Source organism: Pipistrellus kuhlii, unplaced genomic scaffold (genome assembly GCF_014108245.1).
Source record: "Pipistrellus kuhlii isolate mPipKuh1 unplaced genomic scaffold, mPipKuh1.p scaffold_m20_p_3, whole genome shotgun sequence".
NCBI lineage: Eukaryota > Metazoa > Chordata > Mammalia > Chiroptera > Vespertilionidae > Pipistrellus > Pipistrellus kuhlii.
In genome coordinates this window covers 2,609,334-2,627,710 of record NW_023425529.1, presented here as the reverse complement: position 1 = coordinate 2,627,710, position 18,377 = coordinate 2,609,334, and the positions used below count along the sequence as shown (strand labels likewise).

The following is an 18,377-nucleotide window of genomic DNA, read 5'->3' as shown; positions in this document are numbered from 1 at the left end:
AAGGGAGAGGGAGAGAGAGAGAAACATCAATGATGAGAGAGAACCATTGATCAGTTGCCTCCTGCACAACCCAGACTGGGGATTGACCTGCAACCTGGCCACGTGTCCTGACTGATGGGAATTGAACCGTGACCTCCTGATCACAGGTCAAAGCTCAACCACTGAGCCAGGCTGGCCAGGCTGGCCCGGCTCCTTCCCTTCTCTATGTGCCTGGCATTCAACCGGCACACAGCTTACTTGCTCTCTGGGACCCATTCACCGATTAAAGGAAAAGGATGGGTCCTAAGAGTCTTTTAATGACTCTGATATCCCCCCTCTCAGCTTTCCTGGCCTCATCACCTCTGGGAAACACTCCACACTCTGAGCTCCTGCAGTCTGTAGGACTACCCAGCACAGATGCGTTGAGAATGGAGTGCTGCCCTAAGAATTAAAGGGGCCTTTCAACCGAGACCGGTTTGGCTCAATGGATAGAGCGTCGGCTTGGGGACTGAAGGGTCCCGGGTTCGATTCCGGTCAAGGGCATGTACCTTGGTTGCGAGCATATCCCCAGTAGGGGGTGTGGAAGAGGCAGCTGGTCGATGACTCTCTCTCATCGATGTTTCTAGCTCTCTATCCCTCTCCCTTCCTCTCTGTACAAAATCAATAAAATATATTTTTTAAAAAATAAATAAATAAATAAAGGGGCCTTTCAAAGTGAAAGGCAAACAAGCATTTACCTGAGACCAGTAGTAGATAGTTATTAAGGAACCATTAATCCAGGCAAAAGCCCAAACAATATCCTGATTAGGAGACAAAGGCAAGTGGTATTCATGAGACAGGGAAGAGGGTCAATCATATCATAGAAGGAAGGCATTTCTATTGGTGCAAATAACAACTTAGTGATGTGAATGCTAAACAATGTTTAAAATCTTCCATCTAGTAGTCATCATTCCATTAGTCACCATAACGGCTTTCTTATGATCTCTGCCAACAGTTCTTAGGGAAACGAGGTGGCTGAGGCCCTGTCCAGAGGTTCCTTTGCCCCGTTTTTTACTTTCCACAAAATTCGAGGCATAAGGCAGTTCCTCTGGGACGGCAGCTCTGGCTCCATTTTCATGTGGCTCCGTTCATATTATTGTTTACAGGGAGACTGAGGCATGTAATCCAGTTACTAAAATTCCCCTTCAGCTGTTGTTTTAGTGAAATTGCTCTAACCACCGTGCCTTCATTTTCAGTAGAGGGTTAGTTATGACACCCCTACTCTATACTTGAGGAAACTGAGGCATAGAGAGGGGAGACAGCTTGTATATTATAGTAAACGTGTGGCATGATTATGTTACACACATGTTACATAACTCATTTAGTCCTCACAATCATGTTCTCAAAGTGTGGTCCGTGGACCAGCAACATCAGCTGGTGAAGTGTTAGAAATGCAAATTCTGGGGTCACTCCTGACCCGCTGAATCAGAAACTCTGGAGTGGGGCAAGGGATCTGGGTTTCAGCCCCGCCCCCCCCCCCCCCCCCCGAGATTCTGGTGCACACCAAAGTTGGAAAACCACCGCCTGACAATAACACTACAAAGTTCGCTATAATTATCCCCATTTTACAAACGGCAATTCAGGCACAGCAAAGGCAACTGGGATACCAGATTGTTGTAATTGGGATACCAGATTTCTAATCCAGCTAGTTTACGTCCAGAAACGTGATCTTGGAGAGCAAGTGAACATCAGAATCAAAAACAGGATCAGGCCCGGCTGGTGTGGCTCAATGGATGAGCATTCACCCATGAACCAGGTTTGATTCTTGGTCACGGCACATGTCTGGGTTGCGGGCTCTATCCCCACTAGGGGGCGTGCAGGAGGCAGCCGATCAATGAGTCCCATCATTGGTGTTTCTATCTCTCCCTCTCCCTTCCTCTCTGAAATCAATTAAAAAATATAAAAATAAATAAAAACACTAAAAGAAAAAAAAAAAGTAGGATCAGCAATCTTTGGTCATTCACTAATATCTCCATAATGAGCACCTACTCTGTAACTAAACGTACTTGTCTAGAAGGAATGGGGCTGGGAGTCGCCGGGCAGATTTCGGCTGGTTACACCCAGAAGGGAGGAGCACGCCTGGGGCGGTCCCTTTAAAAAAACCAACTTCGGCGAACGGAACCGCGGAGCGTCGTCACGAGGCGCGCCCGGAAGGCTGAGGGCGCTACACCGGAAGTGTCTCCGGGAGCGGGAGCCGCACCGTCCGGGCCTCACAGTGATGGGTCGCAACAAGAAGAAGAAGAAGCGAGACGGCGACAACCGGCGTCCGCGGCTCGTTCTCAGCTTCGACGAGGAGAAGCGGCGGTGAGTGCTAAGCTGGTCCGCACCCCCTCCGGGTGCCGGGCAAGGCTTGCGCCCCCGGCGCCGCGCACGCTCACGCCCAGGCCCTTCCGGCCCCGCCCCGCGGCGTGCTCCGCGGCCCCCGGGACGCTCGGAGCCGCTCGCCCCGCCCTCCCCTCGCTCTTCTCCGCACCCCAAACCACCCCGCTTCTTCTGTGTGCGGGGCCCGAGAGCCGGGAGTTCGGGTCTCAGAGCTACGGCTTCGACCTCCCTAGCCCAGCCGGCCGCCCCGTGTGCAGTGCTCTCAGATGTTGACCCAGACGTTTACTCCCACGGATAGTCCCGATTTCCAACAATTTTTTTCCCGCGACCCGCGGCGTTTTAAAAAAAATCCCGATTCGTTAAAAATCGGGACTTTTTTAAAAACGCCGCGGGACGCGGGAAAAATTGTTGGAAATTGGGACTGTCCGTAGGAGTAAATGTCTGGGTCACGCTTTTGGCGGGACGATCTGGTCGCCTTATCCTACATGTGTGTGCCACTTTAGCGTGGGGTAGTGGGTCATCGCAAAACCTAGTGTCGGGGCCCGAATAGTTGGGAATGGTGCAGTCAGTGCTACAGAGCCGAGGAGGGCCTGAGATCAGATAGATGGAGGGAGAGGAAGGCCGGGGTACCCACAGGCCCTACACAGATGGATGGGTCCAAGGAACTACTGCCCTGGAAATGCGGTGTCGGTCCAGCAGAGTGTAGAGGTCTGAGTAAGGGAAGTCCTGCTAGAAGTGGTTTAATTCACTGGGAAATGGGATGGGGCCCCACCTACTTAGGTTCAAAGGCTCACAACCTACGTGCATCACCAGTCTCTTGAATCTGAAAGCCCAGGAGGTTAGTGGGTAGAAAGAGGCACCATCTCCCTCTTTTAATTTTTAAAAAAATATATTTTATTGGGTTTTATACAAAGAGGAAGGGAGAGGGACAGAGTTAGAAACATCATCAACTTGCTGCCTGCCCCTTGCACACTCCCCACCTGGTATGTGCCCGCAACCAAGGCACATGCCCTTGACTGGAATCGAACCCGGGACTTTTCAGTCTGCAGGCCGACACTATCCACTGAGCCAAACCGGTTAGGGCTCTTTTTCATACCTTACACTCTGTGACCTTGGGCAAGTAACCTAGTCTCTGTGCCTCAGTGACCCCATCTGTAAGATGGATTGGTACCCACTACACAGGTAGTTGTGAGGATTGCATGAGTTAACAAGTTCATTTTTGGACTGGTGCAAGGTAGCTGTTTTTGGAGTGAGCCTTTCTTTCCTTGTATCTCCTGACTCTCCCCGGCCTCTTTCCTGTAGGGAGTACCTGACAGGCTTCCACAAGCGGAAGGTGGAGCGAAAGAAGGCAGCCATCGAGGAGATCAAGCAGCGGCTCAAGAAGGAGCAGAAGAAGCTCCGGGAGGAGGTGCAAAGGGGAGGGCGGGAGAGTCTCTCACCCCAGGGTCCCGCAGCCTTGGATGGCCTGAATGGGGCATCTACAGGGATGAGAGGGGGAGTGAGCTGGCCTGGGAAGCAGTTTGTATAGGAAGAGACGCCGTGGGCCCAGGTCTGGGGAAGGTTTAGGATGGGATGTCCTGGTCTTTCACACACTCACCCTGCAGGTGAGCAATGCCCCGCCTGAGGTGGGGCTGAACAGACATCGTACTCACTGTGTCCCCTTCCCTTTTGGTTTCAGCGCCACCAAGAATACCTGAAAATGCTGGCCGAGAGAGAGGAGGCACTGGGTAAGCCCACCCTTGGCCTGACCTGGAGACTAGCCAACAGGCCTGGGTTTATTAATCCCTCGATGGGTGGGAGAATAGGGGTGTAAGGGTTGCTCAGAAGCTGACTTCCTTAATTCTGAGGGTCTCGGTGATGACCCCAGGATCCTTGGGTACCTCAATGTGAGTGGCTCAGAGACAAGGAGGAGACCCAACCTCTTGGTAAACCCATTCTGAGCAGACAGCCCAGTGTCTGAGACCTGGAGGGACTGGGGATAGAGGGAAAGGACAGCAGCAGCTCCTGGTGTCACACTGGGCTTGTCCTAGTTGGGAACCAGGTGGTCTGGGGGTTTCCTGGAACACAAAAGAAGGAATTGGATAATTTTATAGCATTTGTTGGCAGGCCAAGCTCGAGCAGTGACCTCCTGGATCCTCTCCCATAGAGTAGAGGGGCCATTGCACTCCAGGGCTGGGAGGGGCTGGGACCTGGTTACTTATGCTCTAGTGTTGAGGCCCACTTCTGTGCTCACCCTGCACAGAGGAGGCGGACGAACTGGACCGGCTGGTGACGGCAAAGACAGAGTCCGTGCAGTATGACCACCCCAACCACACAGTCACCGTGACCACCATCAGTGACCTGGACCTCTCGGGGGCCCGGCTGCTCGGATTGCCCCCGCCTGGTGTGAGTGTCACTCCCTGCCCGGGTCCATGTCACGGAGATTCCAGCGCAAAGGGTTCTTTCTCTTCCGGGCCTAGACACAGTCCTGGAGTCGGGGCTTCAGAGGCCAACTCCACCACTGAGCGGCTTCTCTTTGCTTTGCCTCTTCCTCTCGTCAGTAAATTGAGGTTCGCTAATGGCAGCACCTGCCTTGTGGGATTTCTGTGAGGTTAAGAGTGGTGAACCCACGAGAAGCACTTAAGGTAGCTGTTTACTGTATTGCATGGTAAGCAGCAATAATAACACGGCACATCTGTGAGCGCTGACTGAGTTTTCAACCTTTGGGGGGTGAGTTATTAGGAGGTTTCTAACAGCACTGAAAGAATGAGGGAGAGGGAGAGAGAGAGAGGGAGGGGGGAGAGGAGATAAAGAGAGAAATAAAGGAAGAAGTAGCCCTGGCCGGTGTGGCTCAGTTGGTTGCAGCGTTGTTCCTTACACCAAAAGGTTGCCGTTTGATTCCAGGTCGAGGCGCATACCTAGGTTGCAGGTTTGTTCTCAGTCGGGCAACCAGCTGATGTTTCTCGCATTGGTGTCTCTCTCTCTCTCTTGCCCATCCTCTTTAAAATCAATAGACACATCCTTGGGTGAGAATTAAAAAAAGCAAAAGCCCTAGCTGGTTTGGCTCAGTGGATAGAGCATCAGCCTGCGGACTGAAGGGTCCCAGGTTCGATTTCTGCCAAGGGCACATGCCTGGGTTTTGGGCTTGATCCCCAGTAGGGGGCATGCAAGAGGCAGCTGATCAATGATTCTGTCATCATTGATGTTTCTGTCACTCTCTCCCTCTTCCTTCCTCTCTAAAATCAATAAAACATATTGAAAGAAAGAAAGAAAGAATAGAATTATCATTAAATATCAGAAAGCATCTCAGTAAGTTAGTTTCAGTTAGAATTTGTCTGTCCAGGTTGTGTGGGAATTTGCATACACATATGTACAGTCACAAGCTAAAGCACATTTTCTATCATGGGTTACAGTGTGCTGAAGTCCTGGAGCCACTGCCTTACCACGTCTTATTTTATTACCCACCTTACATTTTGTGCTCCATCTTCTGAAAGGTCCAGTGCAAAGACAAGTTTTGTCCCCGTTTTAGAGTTCTTCCATCTGTGAGTATTGTGTGCCCCCTGGAAACTGAGGCAGCGGAGAACTCTGAAATACAGCTCTCCCTTGTGTGATTCCTGCCCCGGGGCATGCAGAGCCTTCCCTGAGTCCCAGCCCAGGTCTGGGATGTGGCGGATCTTGCCCCCACTTGATAGAGCCATGATTGCTTGTCCTTCCAGTCCACCGCTCTCTGTGACAGTCTTTGTCCTGCGCTTCTTTAGCAAGGGGCCGGGCCTGGGCCTGAGGAGGTGTCATCGATGGAGAAGCCGACCAAAGCCTTACCCAGGAAGTCCAGAGAGCCCCTGCTGTCCCAGCGGTGAGCTGGCCTGTCCTCCCTATGAGCCTGCTCTGCATGGCTGCCCTGGTGACCTGCCTGCAGAGCCACCGCCCGCTGCCTTGCGGGGAGTGCTGTGGGTGGGGCAGGTATGAGGCCTCAAGTGGTCCTCAGCTTCTCCTCATTGTCCCCCATTCCCACCCCAAGAATGGCCGAACCTGGAAGCCCTTCGTACTTTCTGAGCTAAGGAGCTGGCTGGCCCTTTGCGGTCAGAGCAGGCTGCCTTTGGAATGGACTTGGTGCTTCCGGTATTGTGGGCTTGTCCTAACTTCCCCTTAGTGAGCTGGGTTGTCAGTCAACCTCACCACAACCTTTCACTATGCCCTGTTCCCCTAGTAAACACCACCTTTCACTATGCCCTGTTCCCCTAGCCTCACTAGCTTCCCGCTCTCCCGCAGGATCTCCTCCCTCACAGCATCGCTGCACGCACACAGTCGCAAAAAGGTGAAGAAGAAACATCCTCGACGAGCCCAGGACTCCACCAAGAAGCCCCCGAGTGCTACTCGGACCAGCAAGACCCAGCGCCGCCGGCTGACCGGCAAAGCCCGGCACAGCGGCGAGTGAGCCCGAGAGCCAGGCCAGGCCCCAGCCTCGGCTGCAAGGATCGGTCCCGCCTCTGCTTGGCTGTCCCTGTAACCCAGCCTGCGCTGACACCGGGGGCTGTTACCCCAGAAGAAGCAGGCATGAGAACTGGCCTCCCTCAGGAGGAACCTTCTGAGCCACATTTGGAGCACCTTCCTAAATGTATACACCACTGGGCCTCCCTCAGGTTTTTCAAACTAAGTGCACTGTGGTTTGTCCTTGGCCCCAATGCCATGCACCAAGGGTAGGCTTCCGGGTGGTGGGCGTGGTCGGAGAGTTGGGTCCATCCTCACCCTCCAGCACTTTCTCCTGTGGGTGTGGGTGTGGGTGTGAAGAGGCAGCATCAGGCCTAGGCCCCCTCAGCCAGGCTGCAGACCAGCATAACCGCTGGTGGAACCCAGAGTCCACCTGCTGCCCTCTACCAGCTGAGACTAGCAGTCTGTCCCTTCTCCTTGGTCTTCTTCGTCTCCTCAGTGGAAATTGAAATGGTGGAAGCAGATGACTTCTTGGAGCATCCCCCACCCCCAAACAGGCAGCTCTCAGGTGCTAGGAGTGAATAACTTTTTTTTTTTTTTTTAATATATTTTATTGATTTTTTACAGAGAGGAAGAGAGAGAGATAGAGAGCTAGAAACATCGATGAGAGAGAATCATCGATCAGCTGCCTCTTGCACATCCCCTACTGGGAATGTGTCCGCAACCAAGGTACATGCCCTTGACCGGAATCGAACCTGGGACCTTTCAGTCCGCAGACTGACACTCTATCCATTGCGCCAAACTGGTTTCGGCTGAATAACCTTTTTAATGGAAATGCATCTTGTCTGAAAGTGTGCCCCTTTCTGAGCACACCCCTCGGGAGTCCGGCTGGTGTGCGGGTCTTCACACTCCTTCCAGGCCTTCAGATTTGGCTTCCGAGCTGCTGAAAACCACCCTTGTCCCTGCTTGTTAGTGACCCCCACATACTCGCTGTCCCCTGACCAAGAAGGTGGAGCACAACCGGAGCATGTTCTGGAGCATCATTGACTCCCCGCTTGCCACTCACTGGTCCCTGTGATTCTGAGCAGGACACGGGTTTTGGGTTTACCCTGGTCAGGGCCCTATCACTAGGACTGAAAGGGCGTAGATGTGCTCTCATCCCCAGTGAAGTTCATGGCTAGTGAGAGATGATCATGGTGACAGGAGAGTGCTGTGATGGGAGCACAGATGCAGAGTCTGGCCTTGAGATATAGGAGACGCCTGGAGGAGAGGGAGTTGAAGTCTGGGGGGCAGGCCTTCCCCCCACTCATCCCAGGAAAGGCACTCCAGGAGCAGCCCCACCACACCAGGAGGCAGGCTCAGGAACTGGCTCTGTTAGGCTGCACCTGGGGGTGGGCAGGTGCTTTCCCATGTCGCCATCACCACCTATCTGGTGATATCTGATGCAGTTCTGAAGGCCACGCCTGGGCATGGGAACGCACAGCTCAGGGCTTCTGGCCAGGAGGCCTCGTGACCTGCTGCTCAGCTCCTTCCACCAGCTCCTCTTGTCTTCTGGTTGTCCGCTCCTGTGCTTGGGCCAGGTGACTCAATCCCATTCGGTTGCCTCCGTCCAGGGCAGAGCCTGCTACCAGGCTCAAGTCATTTCTGGTGCTCAACCCAAGATAGCCCACTGTGACCCTAGCCCCAGAAAAGGCTAGGCCTGGGGCATCTGCACAGCAGAGTGGGTTTGAATCTGGGCGCTCCCACGTGACCATTGTCTGAGCTCCTCACTCTGCTAACCTCCCCGGGTCTGTTCCCACGTAGGAAGATATGAGATACCGACCTAGTGCTGCCCCTGAGGCTAAAATGAGACCCTGCCTATGAACCGGTTCTCAGCACAGCACAGTGTTCTCCGGTGCGCCTGCAGTGCGTGTGCAGTTGCTGACTGCTGAGACATCTGACATGGGCCTCTTCCCATCCCCAGTGATATGGGGTCATGTGTAATTTATAGCTACAATTTGTAAAGTTTGTTAATATTCTTATCACTCCTATGTGTGCCACTAGTTCTTCCAGGAGAACAAGGACATTGAGGCATGTGGCTTTGCTAGTCCTAGTATCAGCAGTGGTGCAATCAGAACCCTCTGGAGAACTTGTCTTATTCTAGGAGCTCCTCTCTCCATGCTTATCTTTGGTTCTTTACCCCCATCTCATGGGCCCTGTGGGTTGAAGCCTCTAGCAGCTTTATCAAGTCATGAGTCCCTAAGGGGTCAGTAAAAGCAAGATGGCCGCTTTGAAAAGCAAGATGGCCGCTTTGCAAGGTAACCACGGGCTGGAGCCAGCCCTGATGACCCTTTTAGAGACTCGTGCCTTCCTGTCCCTGCTCCATTGGGCCACACTCTCCTGCATCTCTGGCTTGCCTGCCAAGAGCATGTGATTCTCCACCAGGCCTGTGGGCAAGGAGAGCTGGGATGACCATTTCCACTTGTCGGAGAGGAGGCTGAGGCTCGGGTATAGCAGGAACAGAACCTATCTGCTTCCCCAGATCTCTGAAGAGGGGTGTCCAGCCACATGAAATGGCATGAGCAAAGGTGGAGATAAACAGAATTCAGAGTAGAAAGGGGGATGTGAGGCTGGGACTAAATGGTGACGCTTCCTTGGCTGCCACCACTACACCCTGAGCCTGTGCCATCCCACAGAGGGGGCAGCCAGGCAGCTCCAGAACTGGGAAGAATGCTCAGGACGGCCCACCAACCTGCCCCCACTCTCCTCTCCACTCCAACCTCTGCATCTGTCCTCTCAGCTGAAAACTTACCCAGGTCCTGCATGCTCACTGCCCCATCTTCTCCAGGTCTTCGTTCAAATGTCACCTTCCTCAGTGCGGCCTTCCCTGACAGTACCAGCCACTCCCACCCTCTCCCTGCTTCTTTCTCCTTTGTGCTCATCACCAGCCGACACACTCCATAACTGCTTATTTATCTAGTTTGTGGTCTGTCTGTCTCCACTGAAGTATAAGCTCTACAAAAGCAGGAGATTTGATCTTTTGTTCACTGATCTGTCCTCAGTACACACAACTGACAAAAGTAGGGGCTTCATAAGTATGTAATGAATTTGTCAGGAGGGCCACTGATGGGTGGGAGCTATAGGGCTGGCATCATATCCTGAGCTTCAAACTCAAACTGAGTGCCCACCTTACTCCCCACGTAGGCTCAGAGAGGTCAAGGAACTTTCTCAAGATCCCACAGCCAGGGAGTGCTAGAGCCAGATATTGAGCACAAGTCTCACTATTTCCGGTTTTGCTTATCATAATTGGGACCAAGCAGAAAGCATATTATTCTTGTTATGAAGCTGTATCTTCGCCTGTTCCTTGCTGGGCCAGAGTGACCAGTTCAGAGTCTGTCTCTCCCACTGGTCAGTGGGCTCCTCATCTCAGAAGGAGCCACATTGTGTTCATGTTACCATCTCCCCGGTACCCAGCTCAGCATGCCATGCCGGTACATGGGAATGTCTGACTGATTGTGAGGACACTGTGGACGAAGGTAGAGGCAGACATCCAGGGTGTTAGTCGTGCCCCTGCCTCTTACTAGCTGTGTGACACTGGGAAGTTAGGTATTTCTCTGATCCTCAGTTGCTATGAAATGAAGATCTTTGTACTTAATCCTTCACATTGTTATGTCTTCATAATTGTGGAGATTTGGAGCAGGAGTTGCCACAGAATGCAGAATAAATGTTAGCCTTTTACTAGTAAAAAGTGTTTTTATTAATTTTAGAGATAGAGGAAAGAGAGAGACACACACACAGACACCTTTCGGACCAACTGAGCCACACTGGCTAGAGCAAAATGTTGGACTTTTTATTTTGTTAAATGTATTCTATTGATTTCAGAGAGGAAGAGAAAGGGAGATAGGAACATCAATGATGAGACAGGATCACTGATTGGCTGCAGGGGCAATCCAGCCCACAACTAGAGCATTTGCCCAGGACCCTTCAGTCCACAGGCTGATGCCTTAACTGCTGAGCCAAACCAGGTAGGGCGGAGATGTTAGACTTTTTAAAAGGGGAGAGCTGTGATTGGAGTGAACGTCGCATTCGTGGAAATGTGCAAATAGAGGTTGAAAACCCTTGGTTATTTAATTTTATTCTTACAGATAATATTACTACCCATAGTTTATAAATTAGAAAACTGAGGCATAGAAAAGTTAAGACTCTAGCCCAAGGTCTAGGCAGAAACCAGGCTGGCGGACTGTGACGGGAATGAACTAAAGGGAAAGAGCAGAAGGAGCCATGGAGGATCCAGACCTGGTTGCTCAGGCATAACGTGCAGTGGGTCCCGCGCTCAGAGGCATCTGGGCACCGCCCGCCTCCGCCCCGCCCCTTGCCCTCGGATTGTCCAATCGCACAGCCTTCATGTAAATAAAGAACCTAGAGAGAGCCTGTGAGAGAGCAGCAGAGGCGTGGTCTTCCCCCCTCCCGGCAATGTTCTGATTCATTGTTAAAATAAAGAGGCTGTGTGTGACCTCCCTCCCCAACCCTGGCACCCCCTTGTGCGTGGAAACTCGAGCCGAGGTCAGTTCTGCGCATTGGGAAGGGTGTGGGGGAGGAGGATAAGCGGGAAAAGGTAGAGGAGTGAGGGATATGGGGAGGGACTGGCTGAATGGGGAAAGGGGTCCATTCTCCGGGTGGGGCCTCGGTGTCCTCTGCAAGTTTTTCATTGTTATATCCGCATCTAACTTGCACTTCAGAGAAGAATTCTGCCAGTTGGTTGCGGGTGGGGAGGAGGAAGCGGGAGCAGTGAGGGAGGACGTGGAGTAGAGTGCTCTACACCTGCCTCCAGGGAAATGAGCAGCGGTCTCCATCCCAGAAGATACTCCTTTATGTGGTCAAACTGGGAAAGAACTGCGCCGGCTGGGTGGGACCAATTCACTCCTGGTCTACCGCTGGGAGCTGGGAGCAGTGATGCTGGGAGAAGAAAGAGCCCAGCGAGGATCAGAGACCCCACCAAGGGGTCAGTGGGTGCCCCCTCCTCCCCACAGATCGTGGCCTGCCGCCTCCCAGGTCTGATGATGGAGGAGCCAAGAACCTTCGCCCTGGCTGCCCCAGCAGAGGACATGGCATTCCCCAGCTCTGGGGTGAGATTGGCAAGGAAGGCCTGATCCCCCGGGATGCTGTGGAGGAAATTCTCCAGGTGAGGAGAGGTACCCTAAGGGGCAGGTGTGTTTGGGAATATGGATTCCTCTCGCCCTCACCCCCTCCTGGGGCTCTGTGTGGGTTAGGAGGGCATCTTCAAGTCACTCTCGCGTTGGGGCTCCCCACCTCTCCCCGCAGGGCATGCCAATGGAGCTCTCAGGGGCACAGAAGGGACAGGCACAGGCACAAGCTGGAACACTAGTGTTTCTCGTGGGCCAGGCTCTGCCACAAACTTGCTGTGTGACTTCAGGTTGTTCACTTTTGTTCACGACTTTGTCCTCAACTCTGAAAAGACCTGGCTGGCCTTTTGCCTCCCAGTGTTTCCCAAAGGACCTGTGTCATGATCCAGTGCCCCTCACTTCCACCTCCTTGTGTGTGTGTGTGTGGGTGGCGGCGGCGGGGAGGAGATACACAGACCTGGTTTTGAATCCAGTTCAGCCACTGGGGCCTTGCAAGTTATGGAACCTCTGTTAGCCTTCCTTGCTTCATCTGAAACTGACATTAATTTTATTTAGGGGTGAACGCAGGATAATTGTAAGGCAAGGGCACTCCAACTTTGGGGTGCCTGAGTGCCCTGGGAGACTTGTTTAAAATGCACACCCCTAGGGCTCTCCTCCAGAGAGATTTTCAGTAGGCGGATCTGGGGAGGGAACTGGGATACGCATTTTATAAGCAGCTATACTGAGTCCAGCAGGGTCCTCGGATCACACTTGGAGCAACACTGCAGTGATGACTAGGAAGCACGTGTCAGGTGCTTGGCAGAGTGCCTGGTGCTTAGGTGCTTAATGAGTGTTTGCTGAGTGAATAAATGAATAGATGACTACATAGATGAATAACCTTATTTCCTTGGTCTTTGTCCAGGGGCAAGCTGGGGCTGGGGTCCAGGTCCTACTAGCCAGTCACCTGGTTCTCGCCTCCCTGCTCCATTCTTCCCAGGCCTCACCAGTGGATTGCAGGCCTGACTCACCCAGGATGGAAGGGGAGGCTGGGAATGCCCCCAGCGAACACTATGAGGCCAGTGTGCTTGCCCAGAGCTGCTGTCACCACTGCTTCCACCCCGAGGGGGCCCACAGAGCAAGGCACCAGGTGGGCTGGCGTTCCTGAGTGGTCGGGTGGTTGGGATGGGGGAGTCCGTGACAGGCTGGGGCATGACTGAAACACTCACTTGCAATTGAACCCAGACACCGGCTCTCCTCCTGGGCAGAGCCTCAGTTTTCCCATCTGTTCGATGAAGTAGTGGGACCATGTGAATGTTTCCCCAATGCCAGTCACTCTCCCGACGTTATGGGTTTGTGTGTTGTTTTTTTTGCCATCGTCTCATGTAATCTATTACATGCCTTATTCTTTAAATCAACCCCCCTTTTCAACTTACACCAAAGCAGAACTTTACATCACCACCAGGTAGAAAGCGAGGATCATATCCTTTATATAAAAGGTTAGAAAGAAGGGAAGAGAAAGAGAAAAAACAGGAGTGTCTTTAAATTCTAACTAGAGAATTTGTTGGCCAAAGGTTCTGAACCCGAGTCCTGCTGTCGGTTAAAACGGGAGGCTGGGGGGAAAGGGGAAGATTGGTGGGTGTTAGAGCGGTTACAGATAGCCCAGCAGCCACGTCAAAGGTTCTCCTTGAAGGTGTTGAAGGAGTGAAACATTTTCTCACTCTGGGATCCGCATGGTCTTGGGCCAAGTCCCAGTACACGTAACCCCGGAGCTCCTGGCACAGACGCCATGAGAAGCGTGGGGCCGTGACTCTCCACGGGCCCTCCAGCCTTGGTCCATCATGGCCCTGGCTCCTCTGAAGCCTGGCAGCCAGCACCACGCAAAGTGACCCATAGCAGTGAGTCATTGTCCCGCTCTGGACCACACAGCCAGCGGTCCAGCGCCAGGTTTGCATTTCCCCGCCGTGTGACCTTGGGTCATTTACCCTCTGGCTTCACTCTCTTAAAGCAACAAGGCCTCTCACTCAGGGCATCTGGCACTGCTTAGCCTCAGTCACATGTGGCTAATTCAATACGCCTTCGTTTCCTCTCCCGCCTTCCCGATCAGGCAGACGGACCTGGGACATTCCTTTTTGCCCAACCTGATAGCTGTAGTAATAGCTCCCCTCCCGCCAAGTTCAGGGAACAGATGCCTGAAAGCTCGGTGAGTCCGTCTTCCATGCAGCTCGCCTCTCCCGGTGGGGGGGGAGATGGCAAGCCAGGAACAGAAAATTTTGATTTCGACAAGTTTGGGTTCTAGTGTTAGTCCCACCACTTCCCGGCTGAGATGGGCCACTTCACGTGTTCATACATGTTGAATGGGTGCTTAACGTGTGCCAGGCAGTATGCTAGATGTTGGGGAAACAGTGATTAACACAGACACAGTCCCTGGTTCATGGGGCTTGCAAACTAGCAGGAGAAATGGAAACTAACAAATCATGCAGAGAATGATGGTTGTGGTAAAGGTTGTAAGGAATAGCAAGTGGCATGAGGATGAATGATTGGTTTCTTCATGGAAATGACATTGCAGCTGCTGATCGGTAAAAGCTATGTGGGGACATTGGCCAGTGAAGTTGGAGGAAGAGGAGAGGAAGGGGACAGTGGGTGCAAAGGCCCTGAGGCAGAAAGGAGGAGGCACATTGGAGGATGGAGAAAGGCCACCGAGAGGGGGAGGCACAGGAATCCCAGGGCAGTGAGGTGGCGGCTGGTGTCCCAGTTTTTCTGGGGCCTCATAGACATGCTGACTTCCACCTTTTTCCTGAGAGGCCAGGCAGCCACTGAAGATTTTAAATGGGAGTGATGTGACCAGATTTGAATTTTCCAAAGTCACTTTGACTGCAGGACAGAGAATGGAGTGCAGGGAGTGAGAGTAAATCAAGGCGACCAGGGAGGAAAAGGTGTTACTCCTGTCAGAGATGATGGAGACTTCGAGATGGAGAGAAACGGACACATTGAACAGGGGAACCTGAAGGATTTGGTACCTGAGGAACGTGGAGGGGTGAAACATGGCTGACTTCTAAGCTATTTCCTGAGGCGGGTACTTGGGGTAGGAAATCCATCGGGAGTGGTGTGGGGTGCTGAGTGCGGTGCCTGTGCCCTCACTGTAGATGAGGGAAGGTCCTGAGTTATGGAGCTGAGGAGCCAGGCCTCATGGGAGATGAAGGCTCTGGGATCATCAGGATCTGACCCTGATGAAAGTCTTGCTCATGGATAAGCGGTTCAAACATGTAGAGTCACAAAGTCTGGGTTTAAGAAGCATCCCAAGCCTGGATGGGATTGTCTGGGGCCCAGCTGGAGCTCCAACCCTTCCCTGGGGGCCTGGGAAGTTATCGCTTGTGGGCGGAACTAGTTCTGACATCTTTACCTCCTTGGATAGGCAGGGTGGCCCAGGTCCCTCCCCGCAGCTTGTTCTGGCTCCTCCGGGATCCCAGCTCTGGATGTGCTTCTGCTCTGTTCTCAGCTGAGTCCCACAGGCCAGGGCAGGGCTTATCCCTGGAAATCACATGGCTTTGACCAGGTCATGGCCAGGTTTTGGATGGAGGGAGGGAGCCTTTGTGGGAGGGTCATGCTGTGTGCCAGGTACTTCACATCCCTTTTTAAAAATATATATATTTTATTGATTTTTTTTATAGAGAGGAAGAGAGAGGAGTAGAGAGTTAGAAACATCGATGAGAGAGAATCATTGATCAGCTGCCTCTTGCACACCTCCTACTGGGGATGTGCCCGCAACCAAGGTACGTGCCCTTGACTGGAATCAAACCTGGGACCTTTCAGTCCGCAGGCCGACGCTCTATCCACTGAGCCAAACCGGTTTCAGCCACATCCCTTTTTAATGTATTTATTCCTAAGTGTGTTTAACATTCTATCGATTCAACACTAATAAAATTCTATTTCATCTTTATACGTTACCTATTATATTTAAGATTAGACACTGTTCTAAGCCCCTTACAAATATTAACTCCTTTCATTCTCATAACACCCCTAGGAGGTGGGTCCTCTTATCATCCTGGTTTTATATATTTATAACCAGGCTCAGAGAGGGGAAGCCACAGGGCCGAGGTCACTAGCTGGGAAGTGGAGGTGCCAGGATTGGGCTTGATGTCTGTCTGAGGCCAGAGCCTGTGCTGACCCGCCAGACAGGAAATCAGAGCCAGGGACTGGCTGCTGGGCTGCTCAAGTGGGTGATGGGTATGATGGGGGCTGGGGGTGAGAGCAGGAAGGAGGTGCCATGACCGGCTGGGGTCTTATTGGGCTCAGCTGGGCTGGGACCCCTTGGCAATGCCCGGCAAGCTGCTCCCGCCTCATTCATGCTGCGAGGTCCCTGGGGTGGCCCAGGCGCCAGGCCGGGCTGTGGATCTGACACCTCCCGCTACGAGCTCTGATCAGAATCTGGCTCCAAGGCAGGGGGCGAAACTGAACCCAGACGGGCTCCTCTGGCTTGGATGGCATGGCAGACACCCTGGCCCCACTCCGTGGCCTTACCTAGGACCTGCCAGGGGCCACTTTCTTGGGACCCAGAGAGTCAGTGCCCACCTCGGGGTTGTGTCCAAGCTGTGGCCTCAGCCCTGAGCTCTGGGCTCCAGGGTCCCCAGGGAGCCCATGCCCAGGCCCCCGCCCTGCCAGCTCTCAGGTGAGCTGTGGGGATCAGGTTCCTGTGGTTTCATGTCCTGCATTGTTCTTGGCTGGGCCCCGGCTTATGAAACAGTAATGAGGGGCCCCTGCTCCCGCAGCCGGCCCCTCTAGGGTTTCTGCTGCCTGGGCCGCTGCTGCCACGGCCCAGAGTCGGGGCCTGGGAGGGCCGCAGCCTGGGGGCCGGAGCCGGAGCCCCCCGGGGACGAGGGTGCTGACAGCCGACAGCCGCCACCGCCGGAGCCCGCCATCCAGGTAACCCGAGAGGAGGCGGGTGCAGGGTGCCGAGGCCGCTGTCTCCCACCACCAGGGGAGGGCCTTGCCGCCCCAGGAGGTGGGGAGGAATGGGGGGGCCTTCCCAGAGGTGAGCAGCCGTTCCCCCTGGGTGAGCCCAACACCAGCCATCACAGGTGTGGCCTCGGGGAGGGCGGAGGGAGAGGGAAGCCAGCAGTCAGCTCCGGGCCTCCCTTCCACCCCGAGGGCCCCCTGCCCTCCATCAGTGGGGCAGATCTCTCCTATGAGGCCTTCTTTCCCATCTCCTCCCTCAGACAGCCTCTTCCTCCCTCCCTCTGCAGGCTGGTTTAACCCTTCTTCCTCACCCTCCTTCCTCCTCCTGTTCTAGCTGCAGAACGCTTGGTTCCTTCTGTGTACTTCATGTCCTCAGGCACACACACCTACATATGTGCCAACGTGTAAAGGAACTTGCATGCACTTACGCAAACATGCACTAGTATACCCCCCGGCCTTGCATACACATGCATGCACGTGTACACAGTTGCACATGCGCGCACACACACACACACACACCTGCACACACCTGTGCATACACACACTGTACCTCGGCCGGGATCCCCAGGGGCGCTCCCAGCCTGATGGACAGCTCTCCTGAGAAGTCTGAGATCCTAGGAGGAGATGCCTGGAGACTTCCACAACGCCTGGTGGGGGGAGGGGCCGAGCAGGGGGAGGGGAGCCCCCACGTGGGCCATGAGGTGCCTCCTCTCTGCAACTCTGTCTCAGGAGCCCGGGAGCCCTCCAGGTGCTGAGGCGCCCTACTGTGACCTGCCCCGCCGCCCGGCCGCCGCTGAGGACCCCCCCGGAGCCTCAGCCTCTGGGCGCCCGTCTGGGGCGGGCCTCAGCCTTGAGCCAGAGTCTGAGAGGTGGGTAGAGCTCCAGGGCCTAGGGAGGTGCTCCCTGGGGTAGCCCTCACTTACCCCACCCCACACCCCTTCACCATGGCAGCGTCCGTCTACAGTGGCCTCTGGCGTGGGTCACATGCGCACTCCATACAGCTGGGCACACGGGCATGTTCCTGGGGCCCTGGCTCAGCTCTGATCCAGGGTGCAGAGCACCCCCGCACCCACCCTGCTGTGGGCAGGGCTCACAGCCGCTCACATTTCCTCGCTCCCTTTGCACAGCTTTAAACAATTAAATAGGCTTATCCCCCACCCACCCACCTGCCTGTGCGCGGCCCCGGGCTCTGGGATTCCCTCCACCCCGTTCTGAGCTGCACTGAAGTCCCTTTGGGGCTGAGGGGCGCTGGGAGGGCATGGCTGAGGGTCTGGAAACCTGGGGTCCTGTTTCAGCGTCACCCCTGTTGGGCTGTGGGACCTTGGGCAAGTTATTCCCTTGTTCTGTGCCTCAGTTTCCCCAGTTGAAAAATAAGAAGAATTGAACTAAATCAGCATTGCTTTGGGAACATGTGTTCCTCACAGGTAGACATTTAAAAAAAAAAAAAAAAGCTCTGCCATCAAATAGTTTCAGAAAGTCTGGGATCCACAGAGGTGAATGTCTTTCTTGCAGGACTTGTCAAAGCCTTTAGTTTGCAGACGTGCATGGTACTTCTGAAGGGGGAGGTAGACGTGT

General features: G+C 53.8%; 1 protein-coding gene and 1 long non-coding RNA gene across 2 annotated transcripts; both read left to right on the top strand.

Moving 5' to 3' along the window:
• Nucleotides 1-2,158: 2,158 nt before the first annotated feature.
• NOL12 (nucleolar protein 12) lies at nucleotides 2,159-6,965 on the top strand. Its single transcript, XM_036455142.2, has 6 exons — nucleotides 2,159-2,322; nucleotides 3,643-3,748; nucleotides 4,019-4,067; nucleotides 4,583-4,725; nucleotides 6,078-6,172; nucleotides 6,589-6,965. Exons 1-6 carry the CDS (start codon nucleotides 2,237-2,239, stop codon nucleotides 6,752-6,754), a joined length of 645 nt encoding a protein of 214 aa, XP_036311035.1. The 5' UTR covers nucleotides 2,159-2,236; the 3' UTR covers nucleotides 6,755-6,965.
• Nucleotides 6,966-10,680: 3,715 nt separating this feature from the next.
• Nucleotides 10,681-17,913, top strand: LOC123653114. Its single transcript, XR_006742743.1, has 3 exons — nucleotides 10,681-11,908; nucleotides 12,772-12,996; nucleotides 17,532-17,913. It is a non-coding gene; the product is annotated as an uncharacterized LOC123653114 (long non-coding RNA).
• The last annotated feature ends 464 nt before the right edge of the window (nucleotides 17,914-18,377 follow it).

Excerpts from the sequence above, each read along its gene's own strand:
- NOL12 (XM_036455142.2), top strand. The coding sequence starts at position 2,237 with ATGGGTCGCAACAAGAAGAAGAAGAAGCGAGACGGCGACAACCGGCGT. Across the intron at positions 4,726-6,077 it reads TCGGATTGCCCCCGCCTGGT|CAAGGGGCCGGGCCTGGGCC; the intron begins GTGAGTGTCACT and ends GCGCTTCTTTAG. Across the intron at positions 6,173-6,588 it reads GAGCCCCTGCTGTCCCAGCG|GATCTCCTCCCTCACAGCAT; the intron begins GTGAGCTGGCCT and ends GCTCTCCCGCAG.